Source organism: Gadus morhua, chromosome 8 (assembly GCF_902167405.1).
Source record: "Gadus morhua chromosome 8, gadMor3.0, whole genome shotgun sequence".
Taxonomy (NCBI): domain Eukaryota; kingdom Metazoa; phylum Chordata; class Actinopteri; order Gadiformes; family Gadidae; genus Gadus; species Gadus morhua.
In genome coordinates this window covers 14,280,216-14,296,868 of record NC_044055.1, presented here as the reverse complement: position 1 = coordinate 14,296,868, position 16,653 = coordinate 14,280,216, and the positions used below count along the sequence as shown (strand labels likewise).

Genomic DNA, 16,653 nt, shown 5'->3' with positions numbered 1-16,653 from the left:
TCGGCTATGACGCGGGTGAAGGAAGGCGTAGCTCACTACTCTAGCTGGGAACGAACTAGAGGATCGGAAAATGGCGGACCTTGAAGACGTTACGCTGGACGGGAGACCGCTAAACTCTCTTCGGGTGGCGGACTTAAAAGCTGCTCTCGAGGAACGAGGACTCTCTAAAAGTGGACCGAAAAATGCACTCGTCAAAAGACTCAAAGGGGTGAGTTCGGCGCGTTTTCGCCATCGCCGCGGCTGCACGCTAACTAACGTTTACGAACCGACGGGCTGATGCTTGTCTAGAAGGCCGACAACTGCTACGCTACCAAGGTAGCAGTTGCTTTTATCAATGCAAACACAATCAAAAAATCATTTAAAGAGCGATACGGTTTAATCGCGCCTTCTCTCCGTGATGCATCACAACATGGCTTCGTCTTGCCTGCATCTGCAGCCAGGGTTACACGAGTTAAATATGGGACTGTGTGTTCTGTGGGGCTACCGCTCTGTGTAGCGGCTAGTAGAGCGGTGGCCGTAGTTGCTGACTTGCCGCCGCCGCTGATGTGTGTTTAGAGAAGTCGAATCCGCGCGTTGTTGCTCCATAAAAAAAAAAAAAAACGGGTGGGGGGGAGGTTAAGTAAATACTTTAACTTGGTCGGTGATGAAAAGCGGCTGTAGTTTGCTGAGCTGAAATTAAACAATGGCAACAAATCGAATGTCGATGCAACAATGTGAATGTTTGTTACTGAACTAAATACGCACCCGCTGTTGCTGAAGTTTGCGAGCTTCCGCGTGTGTGAGCGGTTTTGTTTACGTCTATCGGAGGTGTTACGCTGTATAAACACAACATGCACGTCCTTGTTAGTAGTATTTCTTCAAAGTGTCTAGATATTTATACAATATAAACCTTTTATGTAGTTATCTATATCTATGTACATCGGATAAATACGTTGAAGACTATAAATGACACTTGTCTGTTTCCCACCACTTTAAATCATGTTTGGCAAATGCAATATAAATAGCCTAAAGTACAAAATGAACTAAAACGAATGAATTAAACTAGCTTCAGTTGACTATCAATTATTTTTTGCCCCAAAATGTTCGTGGTGAATGTCAGCAATGTAAATGTAATATTAAGAATAGTTGTTTATAGTATTCAGACGCATTATTATTTTAGTTGCATTAATTGCAATTGTACTTTTGATCGGTCCCTTCGTTTGTCTCTTTCATTCCTGAATTTCTTCTTCTAATGAGAGTGTTACTTATGTCCCGCCATATTATTGAACTGTAGTTATTGCTTCCTTGTGGTGTTAAGAATGTCTGTGTTGTCTAACCTGGCCGGAAGCCATTTTTCTGGAAGTGTTGAGATAGTTTGAACGTGTATGTCTCTCTGTTGACCCATTGACATCTATTTCAGAAGAGAAGGGGCGCTTTTATATTGTCTGTGCTGTCTTCTGTATGGATTGTTCCGTTTAATCAATGAGGCGTTCCAACGGAAGAAGCTTGGTCTATCGACTTGTCAATTAATTTACTTTCGTCTTAATTTGTTCTACAATGTAAAACATTTGGCCTTAATCATAGCATGCCTGGTTTCTGCTTTATGGCTCAGTCCCATTTAACAATGCTTTGAAATAAACAAATGCTGTGCACACGGTTGTACAAACACACCAATTGTTCATGGAACTTTTTTCGATATCTAATCCATTGGAAATCCATTTATATTAATTAGAACGTCAGTGTAATTAACATAATGGAGTATTTACAAACGCTTTCAATGTTTGTGCAGTAAATAACAAGGGAATCAAATCGTCTCCCTTCTTCTCTCCAACAACAGGCCCTCATGCTGGAGAACCTCCAGCGCACCTCCACCCCTCACAGTGGACTGCAGCCCAACTCCCAGGTGGGTAACAAAGCGTACCAGCTGCTACAACTGTTGGTACATGTGGTTCCGTTGTCAATAATGTCATAAGCCCATGAAGCCATATGAAGAAAACTGCGTCTATGTCAACAATCAGTCACTGATCATTTGCTTGACCTGTAATGAATGGGTTTTTATTCTGAGAGTCCAGGTCTGACATGAAAGAGAGAGGAAATAACGTATGAGCATAGCAGGATGTCTGGGCTATGTGGCTGGCACACTACTGGGCCACCTGCAACAGTTTTTCAATGCTCTGCTGCTGCTGCGGTTGTAGATCGGGGAGGAGATGAGCCAGAACAGCTTCATCAAGCAGTACCTCGCCAAGCAGCAAGAGCTCCTCCGACAGCGCCTTGAGAGGGAGGCCAGGGAAGCTGGGGACCCCGAAGGTAAAGCTTGCCACCAATCAATGGCACACACACACACACACGCACACACACAGGAAGAGTCATTGAAATGCTTTCACCTTCACAGAACCCGAAGAAAACACAAGCGTCAACAACAGCGCTCCGTGTCCTGCTCCCTCCCAGGTTAGACCCCTTTTAACTTTTTAATCAAATACTTTTTCCATTCAAAAGGGACATTCATAATCTGCATGCAGGGGCGCCGCCGGCTCTTCTGCTCTCTTGCATGTTTGTGGTGGGGAGGGGTTATAGCGGGAGGAATAGGAGACGCATGCTCTGGCACGGAGGGTCACAACATACTCAAAGTCAGCTGCTTTTCCCGTATTTACCAGGAGGCAGCGCCAGTGCCCGTCGAACACCACAAGCCCCTCGGCCCCGCGGACGGCGAGGGGCTGGCGGGCCCCGCCCACCAGGAGGCGAACATGTCTGGTCAGCCCGCCGGCCCCGTCCCCAGCGCCGTGTCCACGCACAGCGCCGCCGCGGAGCGCGCCCCCCCGTCTGGGCAGGCCGCGGTCGACAGCGACGACGACGACAGTGACGACGGCGACGACGACGACGCGGACGAAGAGGCGTGGGGCGAGCGGAGGCGGGGCCCCGGGGAGCCCACCAGGAGGACGGCGGCACGGAGGTCGGCGGCCAGAGAGCGCTCGGAGGCGTCCCGCCAGCCGCCTCAGCACATCCCCTCCCTCCTCTCCCCGCAGCTCCGCCAGCCCACGCCGCCGCCCTCCCCTCCCCCGGAGCTGTCCTACCCGCTGCCCGACACCCCCAAACAAAGCCCCCCGAGCCCGGATGAGGCCCCCGCCCGCCAGCGCGCCTCCAGCAGCTCCAGCTCCGGGTCGTCCAGCAGCCGCAGCAGCAGCCCGGAGCCCCAGAGCAGAGAGCGGAAGCCCCCCGGGCCCCTCACCCTGCTGGCCCGCAAAATGGCGTCCGAGGGGGCCTTCTCGGGCGCCGGGTGGCACGGTGCCGCCGGAGAGCCCACGGACAACGGTGCCGCCGCCGCCGCAGCATTAGCCCAACCCTTCACCGCCATCACACACACGGCCAACACTGCGGCCGCCATCGCCAGCGTCTCCTTTCCCATGATCCCCGGCGGCATGCAGGGGGTACACGGAGGCCTCGGCAGCCAGGGCCCAGTGGGCGTGCTCCGCGCCACGGCGGCGGACGACAGGGAGGTGCTGCTGGAGAGGGAGAAGGCCCTGGAGATGGAGAGACGAGAGAGGCAGAGGATGGTGGAGGAAGAGCAGGAGAGGGAGAAGGCGTTGGAGCGGGAGAGGATAGAGCGACAGAGGGCCTTGCAGCGGGAGGAGCAGGAGAGGGCCCTGCAGAGGGAGCGGGAGCTGGCCCTGGAGCGGGAGAGACAGGAGAGGGATCTTGCTCTGGAGCGCGAGAGACTGGAGAGAGAGTTGGCCCTCGCCAAAGAGAGGGAGGAACGAGAGAGGGCCCTTCAACTGGAGAAGCTGGAGCTGGAGCGGGCTGCTCGGCGGGAAAGAGAGGAGAGAGAGAGGGCTTTGCAGAGGGAAAGAGAGGAGAGGGAAAGGGCTCAGGAGCTCGCTAGGGAGAGGGAAGAGAAGGAGAGGATCGAGAGGGAGAGATTTGTGGAACAACAGCGGTTAGAGAGAGAGCAGGCCCTGGCCCGGGAGAGGGAAGAGATGGAGAGGCTGGCGAGAGAACGAGCCTTGGAGCAGGAGAGACTACAGAGGGAGCGAGCGCTGGAGCAGGAGCGTCTGCTACGAGAGAAGGAGGAAGCAGAGAGGATGGAGAGACAGAATGCTCTAGAGCAGCAACGGATGGAGAGAGAGAAGGCACAGGAGCAGCAACGGATGGAGAGAGAGAAGGCCCTGGAGCAGCAACGGGTGGAGAGAGAGAAGGCCCTGGAGCAGCAACGGATGGAGAGAGAGAAGGCACAGGAGCAGCAACGGATGGAGAAAGAGAAAGCACAGGAGCGGGAGGAGAAGGAGAGGGCAGAGAGAGAGGCAGCACGCGAACGAGAGAGGATGGAGAAGGCAGAGCTGGAGAGGAAACGCGCAGAAGAGCAGGAGAGGGTGGAGCGAGAGAGAGCCGAGACACTCCAGAGGGAGAGAGCCCTGGAGAAGGAGCGTGAGGAGAAGGAAAGGGCCCTAAAGCAAGAGAGGGAGAGGGAGGAGAAGGAGAGAGTGCTTAAGAAAGAGCGGGAGGAGAGGGCCCTCAAGGAACAGAATGAGAGGGAGGAGAGGGAAAGGGCGCTTAAGAAAGAGAGGGAGGAGAGGGCTCTCAAGGAAGAGAAGGAGAGGGAGGAGAAGGAGAGAGTGCAAAAGAAAGAGAGGGAGGAGAGGGAAGAGAGGGACAGAGTCCTAAAGAAGGAGAGAGAGGAGAAGGAGAGGGTCCTAAAGAAAGAGAGGGAGGAGGAGGAGAGTGCGCTGAACAAGAAGCAAGAGGAGAAGGAGAGGGAGGAGAAAAAAAATACCCTGGAACATGAAAGACGGGAGAAGGAGGCGCAGGAGCAGCGAGACAAGGCTAAGATGGCCGACAGGGAGAGGGAAAGTCACCTCCCTCCATCCAAGCGCGGCCGGGACATTGGTCTGAACCTCCTGACCACTCCGCCGCAGATCTCCGTGGGAGCAGCCAGCAAGGTGGACCAGCCCGAGTCCCAGGCGCCCGGTGGAACTGGCCCAGGGGAGCATTCAGAACCAGCCACCCCTCTGTCGCCCCAGTCCTCCGTCAAGAAGTTCCGCTTCCTGCGGGACACTCCGGCACAGCCCCCGGCCGCGTCCTCCGGCTCCGTGGCCATAAAGCGGCCCCGCACCTTCTCAGACACCCCGCCGCCCCAGGGCTCCCCCATCACCTCCCCGACCAAGGCGCGGCCCTGGGCCGACAAAGAAGGGCCCGCCCTCCCGCCAGCGGCCCCAGTGGACGGGCCAAAGCCAGAGTCTGCAGACCGACCCCCAGTTGCCCAAGAGCCCCCCAAGAAAGAGGCGGAGCAAGACAGGGCCCCCTCCGTCCCGAAGGTGGCAGCCCTGCAGGGAGAAGGGGAGAAGGAGAAACCCAAACGCCAGAGGAAGAGGTCCTCCTCCAGCGACTCCTCCTCTTCGGACTCTGGGTCGTCCTCGTCTGGGTCCTCCAGCTCGTCTTCGTCATCGCGGGGAAAGAGTCAGGTGAGTCCATCACAGGCCGCCGCTGGTGGGTCACCACGGTTCTATTCAGGGAGAACTGCTTCCATTGAGGTCTGGCGTTGGGGTAGTCATGGGTTATATTTGAATGGTTACTTCCTGCCCTCCCCCTGGTAGTCAGGAGTAATGTTAAATCTACATTTTTGATATTAGATTTGTGGCCTTTTCACCATTCTCTTTTTGAGCTTAAGGTTATTAATTAGCAGTATGTATATGTACTTTTTATATTTACTATATATTGGAAAAAAATAAAGAATATAACTAATACCATACTAGAAAAAGATAATGTAGCAGAAAAGGACTAGAGTTACTGTCTATCCATCCTAACTGCTTCCTTCCTTCCTTCCTTCCTTCCTTCCTTCCTTCCTTCCTTCCTTCCTTCCTTCCTTCCTCTCTCACTCTCAGGAGAAGAAGGCCCAGCGCAAGGCGTCTCCTAAGCGCAGGGCGGATGGTGGTCCTCAAGCCAATGAAACGACTAGAGCCTCCCTCACCAAAGCAGAAGGGGGCGGGTCTGGTGTCAAGCTGCACAGCGAGGTCAGTTTCCTCTGTTTTCACTGTCTGTTTAGACGCTTCACCAGAACCACAGGATACCAATATTGAGTTTGGCCAAAAAAAAAGGGCCTTGGTTCTGTAATATGATGCATTCCAAATATACTGCATTCAGTTTTTATAATAATAGACATGTTTGTTATAACTAGATAAAGACTAGTACACAATTGCATGACATATAATATACGTGCCTACTTTGCTACATTTATACTGCAATCAAAAATAAACTCAATATATTTATATTTTTTTCTCCCTGAAATATTCACTTGCAAAATATCATGTTATATGAATTGAATGCAGCGACTGACAAACTTCCCACAAATATTACACTCTAAAATGTATAATTTTAAATCGTAGAGTTTCAAGGGATCTTACTTTCCTGACCTAACTTTGTGGATGACTTCTTGAACGAAACAGAAAACTGTGGTTGGACCACCTGCCGAGGACCAGAAGACCCCAGCAGCGACAAAGGAGGAAGAGAAATCAGAGCAGAAGAAAGACAAGCCAAGGTCTGGTTCTGTTGATTTCTTCCTGTTTTGTAACAAAGATGTGTGCAATAAAATCAAGACGCACTCACTCAGTCAAATACACACCGATACACACGTTTCATTCAATATTTGCTTGTAAAGAAAAACTACGTGGCTAATGGAGCCCTAGCCCTGCTTTCTTCAGCTGTAGTAAACCTTACATTCAAGTCCATTCCATCACATTACAAATATAGAATACTTCCTATTTTACACAATATACTGTGTAAAGTGCCCTGCTTGTGTTTCAAAATGTTCAAACATGGTTTGATATGCGTGTGCTGTTCATGCCATCTGGCTTTTTCCCCGGATACAAACTTGGTGTGTGTGTGTGTGTGTGTGTGTGTGTGTGTGTGTGTGTGTGTGTGTGTGTGTGTGTGTGTGTGTGTGTGTGTGTGGGGCCATTAGCAGTTATGGTCTGTGCGACATTAAGAGACCCGGTTGAGACGCTGCATGTGTTCGCTCTGTAGTCTATATTATGCTCATAATTATCTGTCTCTGGCTTCCTATATAATGTGTATGGCATAACACTCATTAATCCAAGAGGTGTTTTTATATATACACACCAACACACACTCTGACTGGATGATTTTTGACGGATTTACTTTAGTCAATTTAGGGGTTCATATATTTGATGAAATGAGACTTGCGCTGCATTAACGTTAAGTTTTGAATAGCAGTCAACATTAGATAACTTATTATTACTATATATATATATATATATATGACATTTAACACGGGCCCTGTTTAGTAGTTTGTAGTGCAGCTCACACTCAGTTGGTCGTCGAACCGAGCCAGGGAAGACGAATTGAATTCCTTTCAGGCAATGTGTAAGCCTGCCTTGACGCCGGTGTGAACGAACATTCGGGTCCTTTAAAAAAAATCATTTTCAATCGCACCAATATGGCTGCGGTACAGGATTTGGTTAACAGCTAACCTATTTAATATCGTTTTATTGACGAGCTTAAATAAGATATTGCAAGCTAGGCGGCGTCGTTTGGTACGCACCAGGTTGTACTGGCAGTCGAGGGAAATGCTTTGAGAGCGGAGTAGTCTAGTGTGCGAGAGAGCGCGAAAGGTAGGAGGAGCGGTTGTGCCTCGTCGCAGTCTTATTTTTTCAGCAGCAACGTAGCGCTTGCTTCTATTTTAAGTGCCTGACAAAATAAACCAAGTTCCCCGGAGAGGATTTACCTTTTAGAACGGGAGTAGGCTGAGTGATTAACTTGCGCACTGGGGGAACGAGGCAATGTCCAACGTGCCATCATGTAACAGTATGCATCGTGCCTTCCGTGCCTTTTTTTTTGGTGGGGGTTGACTCAAGCAAGCAAGACGTATGATATCGCTTGGCTATTTTACAATATTCCTTCGATACGAAAGACAACGGGCAAAGCATTTGTTTTGACGCCAAAGCTATGACAGTATTTGTAAACAGCGAACGTCACGGTGAAATGCGCTGTCGCGTATGCAAATGAAGCGCATTGATTGTCTCGCCCCTCAATAACGCTGAGGGCGTTTTTATATCACAGACGTCTGGAGTTATAACCGAGTACAGATGAGGCTGTTAATTCGCGAACGCTGTAAAAGCTGGATTTCAGTGGTCTTCTTAAATACTAATGAGTAGTGACTTAACCTCCTGTCGTGTACTGTGCGAACCCTACAGGGTCCTGAAGGAGAGTAGCATGGCGGAGGCTGAGCTTGTCCAAGAGACCAACGATGAGGTAAGGCACAGAGGAGACCACCACCAAACCAACGTATCATCCATTTACTTTATTTCTTTCACAGATTTAGTCGGTTGCTATTTTTTTCTTTTTTTGCCACTTTAGCTTTCAGACCATATGTCTTTAGTTTTGAAGTGAATTCGATTCATCTGAGTTGTGATAAATGCAATTGGAAACCGTAGAGCCTTTTTTCTTAAATAATAATTTGGATAAAAATGAGCCCCTTTCAACAAGCTGTAGAATGCATAGATGTAGCATACACATTGATGATTTGGCTGTGTTTTTCAAAACCTTTGCTGTCTTAGACAGAGGCAGCAAGGGCATATTATCATTGTGGCTGATGTTTAAAACCCACTTGATTGCTTTGTTATAAAGGTGCTCATGCCTCTTCCATTGCCCCTAATGGTACCGGCACACTACTTCTGCCACTACTACTACTACTACCACGCTGCACTGTTCCACTGTCCCCCAAGAACCCTGGGTTGAACACAGATAGCCCCCCTCGGGTCTGCGCTGTAGACGGACAGTGCCGGCAGCAAAATGCCCTCGTGTCATGGAGCTGGCTGGCCAGATTCACTGGTTGGACCGACGGGGAAGGCGGACGTTGCCAAGTCGGCTCATCTGTCTCCCCTGGTTGGTGACCCGCAGAGCCACCCCTAAGCACGCTCGCTAGGGGGTGGTTGAAGACGCAACGTTAAACGACTGTTTGGGAATCCTCGCGACAACCCAGAATACGTCAGACACTTCTGTCCCACACTGAAGTTACAGAAGACTGTGGGCCAGAGTGGAGCGTATTAATTTGGAGCGCATCTGTCGGAGCAGTTGTTCGCTGGCTGGACTATCCGGGGGGGGTTCCCTTCATCTTCAGAATGGAACCCCTGAATCATGAAGAGACTGGTCTTGTTCTGCTACTTCTGGACAATCGGTATGAATATCCACGGTCCTTGGGGCGTGGTGAGCGGAAGAGTTTAACGGACATTCATGCATTCCTCATCACGCTGCTTCCGGTTCATCCAATCGGACACCACGTTGCGGTGATAAGGATGAGTCCGCCGCAACGGGCAAATAAAGAAAAAAAGGACAAATGCTAAAATGGATGCCTTGTTATAAAGGCGTTCTCAGGCTGCCACCCCCGGGAACTCTTAAACACATCCGGCCAACCAACCAGCTCGCTCAGGTTTCCACCCAAACATCTCAGCCACCTATGATTGGACCCCTTGTTGCCTAAATGCAGTACATGCAGTCGTGATTGGGCCATTTCCAACCCAGTAAGGATCAGGTGTCAGTGGTACCAGGGAATAAGTAGACATTTTCTCAATGTTTTTCAGACTTAGGTTGTTTATTGTAGAGAATGCTAAGTTTTCAGTCAGACTTCTCTGTAGCTTATGCGGGGCAGGGGAGTGTTAACACCATCATTTTGGGGGGAAAATGTTTATATATTTTTTTAATATGGCTACTGCAGTTTTAATCAAAAACGTAATTTAAGTTAAACTAGGTTTAATCAGATGATAGTTCTGAAAGTAACCCTGCTTCAGTTTTTTTTATTATTTGACAATCTTAGTAATCTTGTAGCTCGATGGCATTTAAACTGCAGTACCGCCATTGGTTGGGTTGTGTGTCCAATAGAAACTGCAATTACGACCTGGGGCGTGGCTCGTACATTTCTTCCCTCTGGCTAAGCATACCCGTGCAAAGACATACCTATGACTTACCATGGGGACGCAAGGCGTCCTCTCAGGCAGTCTGCTTCATCACTTGTACACATTTAACCATGGTGTACCGCCTAACACTGTCCACAGACTCTTGTTGGATCAAGTGTTGCAGTTTCTATCGACCACTCTGTCCTTTTTTTATATCCTTATTCCCCCCCCTTTCGTTCTACCTCTCCCCCCTCCAACTCGTCCTTTGCCAGCCTGTAGTGATGTGTTCCTCCTGGGGTGTTTCACTCACCTCGCTCCCCCTGTTCCCTGGGGCTCTTCCTGTCTGTTCTCTGTTACAGACTCCCAAGGCCTTCTCTGCCCGGAGGATCTCCCTCAGCAGTGAGTACATCCTCCCCTCGGGGCAGCAATACCTACCAGCCACATCTATCACTTAATTTACTGAGGCCCTCTACCTGTTGGACGGTTTATGGTGCAAATACCGGTTCATTGTTGGAGATGGTTTGTCTCGTGGCCCTGCGGTCTTCGGTGAGGGTTAAAGTAGAACGACTATTGTTTTGAACAGTATAAACGATGCATTATATATCTTTATTTTTTGTACCTAATGGAAGTATGTTTTCTTTCCCTACGGGAGTTTTGTACTTTGTAAATGCATAATAATTAAAAAAAAAATATATATAAAAATAATAATAATAAAATATATACATGTGTTTATATATGTATATATATTATGTTAAGGCAGCCTTAACCATACAGTGTGTGGGGAAACACTGAAAATAATATAGTAAAAACTTAGTGCGGATGATCTTGTTAAATGTTAAAGATGCGATGTTTGAGGAGCTTCAGTGTAAAGATGACATTTTTGTACTTTTGTACTCCAACACTAGCGGGTCCATGGTACATGGCTCCACCTCTGAAGCTTGCGTTGCCCTCCCATGATGTTATTAAAGCTTACTCCCCCCCCCCCCCTCTTTGACCTAGCAGGCAGCAAGGTGTCCCCTGGGCCCACGTCAGCCGACGGCGATGGAGACTCTGGAGCCGCGCGCAAGAGGAGGTGGGGCTCCAGCACAGCGGTCACGGCCAAGAAGCCCTCCATCAGCATCACCACGGAGTCCCTCAAGGTAGGTCCCTGGTCCTAGGTCCCTGGTCCTAGGCCTGAGTGGAGGCACAGCGCCGCCCTCTAGCAGCCACGTTACCGTTGCCCAGTGCTGTACCGATGGGTAAGGGGAGGCCGGGTAGTGTGGTGGTCGTTGGACTGCCAGCCAACAGGTTGTGGGTTCTAACCCCTACCTCCATGTCCACAGAGGACCTGTAGAATACCGTAGGCAAGATGCCCAAACCGCGACCTGCTCCTGTTGAATTACAGTGGCACTTTGGATCAAAGCAGCTGCTAAATCACTCGACAGCGAGTCTTTATTTCTTTCACTTTAGTCAACATGCCAATAGTTAGATGCTATCTGATATGGGCGTGGACGTGTGATCTATTTTTCTTACTCCAAAATCAATATTTATGTGTATGCCTTCATCAATATTCCTTCCACTTGGTGGGGGAAGTGGCAGTGTTTTAGATTTTCTCTCCTCTTGGGTTTCCTTCCAGTCTCTGATCCCGGACATGAAGCCCGGGGCTGGGCAGGATGCGGTGGTGGACCTCCACCCAGAGGAAGCTGTCCTCTCCGGGGCCGAGGAGGAGATGGAGGAGGAGGAGAGGGAGCAGCCCGACCAGGACCTCCAGATCCGACGCACCGTCACTCAGGTTCGAGATCCAGGCTTTCAGAGCGGAACCCGGCCGGTACGGGATTTTAGGGCCCGAGGCCGATATAGGCAATAAAAAAATGACATTGATTTATCAGAAATTTAAGATATTATCATATTGTGTTATCATGGGGGTACTTTTTGTTATCATTTTAGCAATCAGAGTCACTTCTGAGGTCCATGTCCTCTGCATCTACAGGTTGTCCCGCTGGAGAGCCAGGAGAACGGGCAGAAGGAGGCGAAGAGGAGTCGACGGGAGGAGACCCAGGAGAAGGAGGTCCAGAAGGGAGGCAAGGACCGGACGAAAACCCCAGAGGAGAAGACGGACGTCTCCATCTCTGGCATCATGGAGACTCAGTCGCCAACGCACACCAGCCCTGATGTGGAAATGAACACTGGTAAGTGACCAGTCGCCACACGCGCACCTCAGTGTAATTCCACATAGTCGACACGTACTAAGCTGTTTTTAAGTTGATAGAACCTTTTGCTCTCTTGCAAAACTAACTACTTGTGGGTAGTTCATGGGTCTTTGCACTACACTGAAGTCCATTTGTAGTCCAAACATCAGTGCTGAGTGTTTTACCCCCCCCCCAGTGACCCCCAGCGGCGACGCCCCGGTCCGCCGCTCCATCAGCCAGCAGAGGTCAGGGGTCACCATCACCATCGACGACCCCGTGCGGTCGGCCCGCCAGCCTTCACCGCCGCGCAGCAAGGTGTCCAGCATCGTGCACGTATCCAATCTGGTGAGTGGCGCTCCCGTCGTTCCGGACTGCAGCCTGGCCGCAGGTTAAATTCCGTGTGTGTGTGTGTGTGTGTGTGTGTGTGTGTGTGTGTGTGTGTGTGTGTGTGTGTGTGTGTGTGTGTGTGTGTGTGTGTGTGTGTGTGTGTGTGTGTGTGTGTGTGTGTGTGTGTGTGTGTGTGTGTGTGTGTGTGTGTGTGTGTGTTGGGCGTCACGTGTAAAGCGCATTGCAGTGACCCTTGTTTACTAGAAAAACACGTTGGTGCTACTACATCTTCCCTGTTGGGTGTGTAATCCAGCTCAATAATGGCTGACCTCTGACCCGAGTGTGGCTGTGTTGTGTCCAGGTAAGGCCCTTCACCCTGGGCCAGCTGAAGGAGCTGCTGGGCCGGACAGGGACCCTGCTGGACACGGGCTTCTGGATCGACAAGATCAAGTCTCACTGCTACGTCACCGTGAGTCTACACACACACACACGCATACCTATGGTACACATGACGACCTAGCACTGCTTAAATTGTAAGTAAATTTTTTGATGTCAATGTGTTATATACAACTACTACTCTGTCCAAAGGGCTTTTTATGGTTCCACGTTCCCGCAACGCAAGGGGGTTATGGACCCCTTACATCCTTCAGACTCTCCTTGCGTCCACCCCTAGGGCCGGACGTGCGCCTCCCAAAAATCATAACCTTCTGTTGAGGCGACGCAGCAGCAAGGGCTGTGATTGGTCCGCTAACTAAAACCTGACACAGAACCATAACCGTTCACGACTGCGTGGAAGCGTCTGCCTGGTCATTGCGCTGCGGGAACGTGGGACCATAAAAAGGCAGAGACCCCCTCCCAGTGTGAACACGGTGTGTGTGTGTGTGTGTGTGTGTGTGTGTGTGTGTGTAGTACTCCAGCCCAGACGAGGCGGTGGCCACCAGGACAGCCCTGCACGGGGTCAAGTGGCCTCAGAGCAACCCCAAGGTCCTCAGCGTGGAGTTCTGCCAGCAGGACGAGGTAAGACCCGCCTCCCTCTGGGTAGTCTGGTGGAGTCCCCTCAGTCTGGAGCCAAGTGGCCCCTCGCCCCTGCTGCTTAGCAACCCTCAAGCCATCAGACGCTTCGAGCCCTTCTCACCGGCCTTTCCCTCCCTCAGCTGGAGTTCCACAAGAACCTGGGGGCGGGCGTGAAGCCCGGCGCCGAGGACCAGGCGTCCGCGCCGGGCCGCCAGTGGCCGCCCTCCGGCCCGCCCTCGCTGCTGCCGGAGCGCGAGCAGTGGGCGGAGCGCGAGCGGGAGATGGCTCGGCGGGAGCAGGCGCGCACGGAGCGCGAGTGGGACCGCGACAAGGTGCGGGAGTTCGGCCCCGCCGGCGAGGAGAAGGCCGCCGGGCCGCGGCGCTCGCGCTCCAGGGAGCGGAAACGCAAGGAGCGGGGGAAGAGCAAGGAGAGGAAGAACGACAAGAAAGGTGAGCGCTGGCCCGGACCCGCTTAACATGTGGGGACTTTAAAAGGAGAGCTCTTTTTATGTTAAGTGGATTGGAGTTAACCTTACGTTTTTAAGTGCCTCGAGGTGTCAGAGGCCATAATCTAATCTTTTGAATAATTATAATCTTGTGTTACACTGTTCATGGCCACTAACAAAATCGTTATCTGTAACTACAGACACCGTTGTACGACCTCATTCTGATAACCCAGCGTAGGCAACGTGCGTGTAAACATGTCCAACCCATGCAGTGGTAATGCTAAATCTGGAGTGTTTTCTCAGCCGAGAAAGCCGCAGAGGACCCCCCTGCCAAGCTGCTTGACGACCTGTTCCAGAAGACCAAGGCAGCGCCCTGTATATACTGGCTTCCCCTCACCGAGGAAACGGTGAGACACTCCATGATGATGATCATCATTATCATGAAGAGGTTGACCAGGTTTTGAACTGGGAACCTTCCGCATTTGTTGAACGTTGCTATGATAGATAGATATAACCCTATAGACAAAGGTAGATATCTGATGATGAAGATGATGACGAAGGAGATCCCTCTATAAGATGGCGGGCTGTGTCTAAGCGGCGTGTGGTTGTGCCCTCCAGTTCGCCCTGCGGGAGGCGGCCAACGCGGAGCGCGCCAAGGAGCGGGAGCGGAACCGCAAGGAGCAGGACGAGGAGGAGGAGAAGAAGCGGAAGGAGGAGGAGCAGCAGCGGAAGGAGCGGGTGAAGGCGGGCAGCGGGCCGCCGGCAGAGCGGGCGCCGCGGGGCGAGGGAGACAAGGACCGAGACGGGGAGAGAGAGAGGGAGCGGGACCGCGGGAGGGACAGAGGGGAGCGGGACGGGAACAAACGCAGGGAGGCGTCGCGTAGGCCGGGGGCTGGCGGCAGCGCTGGTGGCGGCGGAGGTGGCGGCAGCAGCGGCGGCGGTGGAGGAAGCAGCAATGCAGGCAGGGGCCGGCGCTCCCATAGCCGTAGCAACCCGCGGGAGCGGCGGCGCTAAGAGCCGACCGTGGGATGGACCCGTCTCAAAGAACGCCTCCTCTAACCTTACCCGCACCTACCCACCCACCCCATCGCTTTGTTTTCCGTCTGTCACTAAATGTACGTCTCGGTCACGTGACCGAGACCCGACATGAGGACCAACCGATGTAGTCTCCTTCCCCTCCCCAGCCCCTTTGTTTTCCAGCCCTGTGTTTATCGCCGGACCACAGCCTCCGCTCCCCGAGTGCTGTGCGTGACGCTCCTCTTGGGCTTTTTATATATTTTGTCAATTTGCCTCGGTCATTTTTTTTGTCATTGTTGGGGTCTTCTTTTGGTCTCGAAGGTATAGCCACGACTAAGCTACATACTTCAGGTAACAATCCCCCCCGCCCGCCGAGAAGTGCAGTAGTTCCCCCAAACACGAATCTCCATCCATCCATGTCTTTGCCACCGCCAGTGTTTAGAAGCAGCCAGGAGTCTGTGGTGTTGCTGCATGTTGGGTCCCCAAGGACCCGATCCCGACCCTCTGTCAGGCGTGTGTGTGCGTGTGTTTGTGTGTGTGCGTGTGCGTGTGTGTGTGTGTGTTGAGGCTGCTCTAGGGAGGCCTCCCCGTCAGTTGATAAACTAGTAGGCAGTCCAGTGTCCCTGCTTTGTGACCCGGGGGGCCGGAGGACACAAGGCGCTACGATGTCCCGAATAATCTTTTTTTTATTTTTTAAATATATTAATCTATTCTCTTCCTCCATCCTTTTTGACTTCACTCCCTCCTGATTCTCTCGCTCCTCGCTGAGTCGCCATGAATACCGGGACAGGAGACCCCGTTATACATTATAATTTTTTTTTTCACCAGTGGATTTAATGTTGCTTTATGAATCATTTTATCATTTACGTTGAAAATGTTTTTCTTCTCTTTTTTTGTCTTTTGCTTTGAGTACGCCTGTAAGTGGTGAATGTACAAAAAAATAAACTGAAATTTGAAATGATTGGAATTGTTTTGTCAAAACAACATTTTATTAGAAGATCTCCAAATCAATCTTCTATCATTCATAACGTTTTATCCGGGTCATTGATATATATTACAATTGACTCTCTTCTTGGTTCTAAGATGGATAGTTAAACATACTTTTTTTTACATTGAATGGTAAATCATTGACGTAAATGAAAGCACTTGGGCAGGTGTTAAGGGTTAACCAACCGACTAAATGTCCTTTGAAGTCTGCAAATAATTGTTTATGAACGACCCGGGTTCTCCGCGCCCGAACAGGCTCCCCTCTCTAAGGGTTCTCATGAGACTAACGAACTGTCCACAAGGTGTCAGCGATGCACAACATCGAAACTACACTAAGTTGTTTGGACGATGGATTGTATTAAGAAGTTAATGTTCTTATTTGTCGGGAGACTCAGAATCGAGTGGAACATTTCTGAGCCCCCACAACCACGAGTGGCATTTGATTTTTTTTTATATCAATTTCAAATTGAGAAGAGTAGAAAATTTTCAGTTTGAACCTGTACTTCACTGCACATGTTTGATCTCAAAGATTCCAATATAAAACGTCTCCTTCCAACCCCTTATCCTTGTAGGCTTTTATTTTGTGGCCTTAATTTGTATTTCTTTTTTAATTGTTCGTTCTATTTACTCTCGTCTCTTTCCTCCGGTTGCGCCACATCTTCGCCGCCTCGACAGTCATCCTGCAGCGCTCAGCACTCCCTCTATGTAATTACAGCTCCGTGAGCGCTGAGTCCAGCAGTTTTTCAGCCCTGATGCAGCTCTCTGGTGTGTGTGTGTGTGTGTGTGTGTGTGTGTGTGTGTGTGTGTGTGTGTGTG

General features: G+C 50.8%; 1 protein-coding gene across 4 annotated transcripts; it reads left to right on the top strand.

The window, feature by feature from the left end:
• Positions 1-41: 41 nt before the first annotated feature.
• On the top strand, positions 42-15,812 carry acin1a (apoptotic chromatin condensation inducer 1a). 4 transcript variants are annotated; one of them, XM_030364195.1, is made up of 18 exons: positions 42-208; positions 1,817-1,882; positions 2,175-2,286; positions 2,372-2,427; positions 2,634-5,432; positions 5,853-5,981; positions 6,414-6,505; positions 8,181-8,238; positions 10,238-10,277; positions 10,878-11,017; positions 11,494-11,685; positions 11,848-12,046; positions 12,243-12,391; positions 12,735-12,842; positions 13,283-13,390; positions 13,528-13,837; positions 14,137-14,240; positions 14,452-15,812. In XM_030364195.1, exons 1-18 carry the CDS (start codon positions 71-73, stop codon positions 14,845-14,847), a joined length of 5,196 nt encoding a protein of 1,731 aa, XP_030220055.1. In that variant the 5' UTR covers positions 42-70; the 3' UTR covers positions 14,848-15,812. The 4 variants fall into 4 exon arrangements, with proteins under 4 accessions (XP_030220055.1, XP_030220054.1, XP_030220051.1 ...); XM_030364194.1 differs by having other exon boundaries at positions 43-208; positions 10,881-11,017; positions 11,494-11,649; XM_030364191.1 differs by having other exon boundaries at positions 43-208; positions 10,881-11,017.
• Positions 15,813-16,653: the final 841 nt, after the last annotated feature.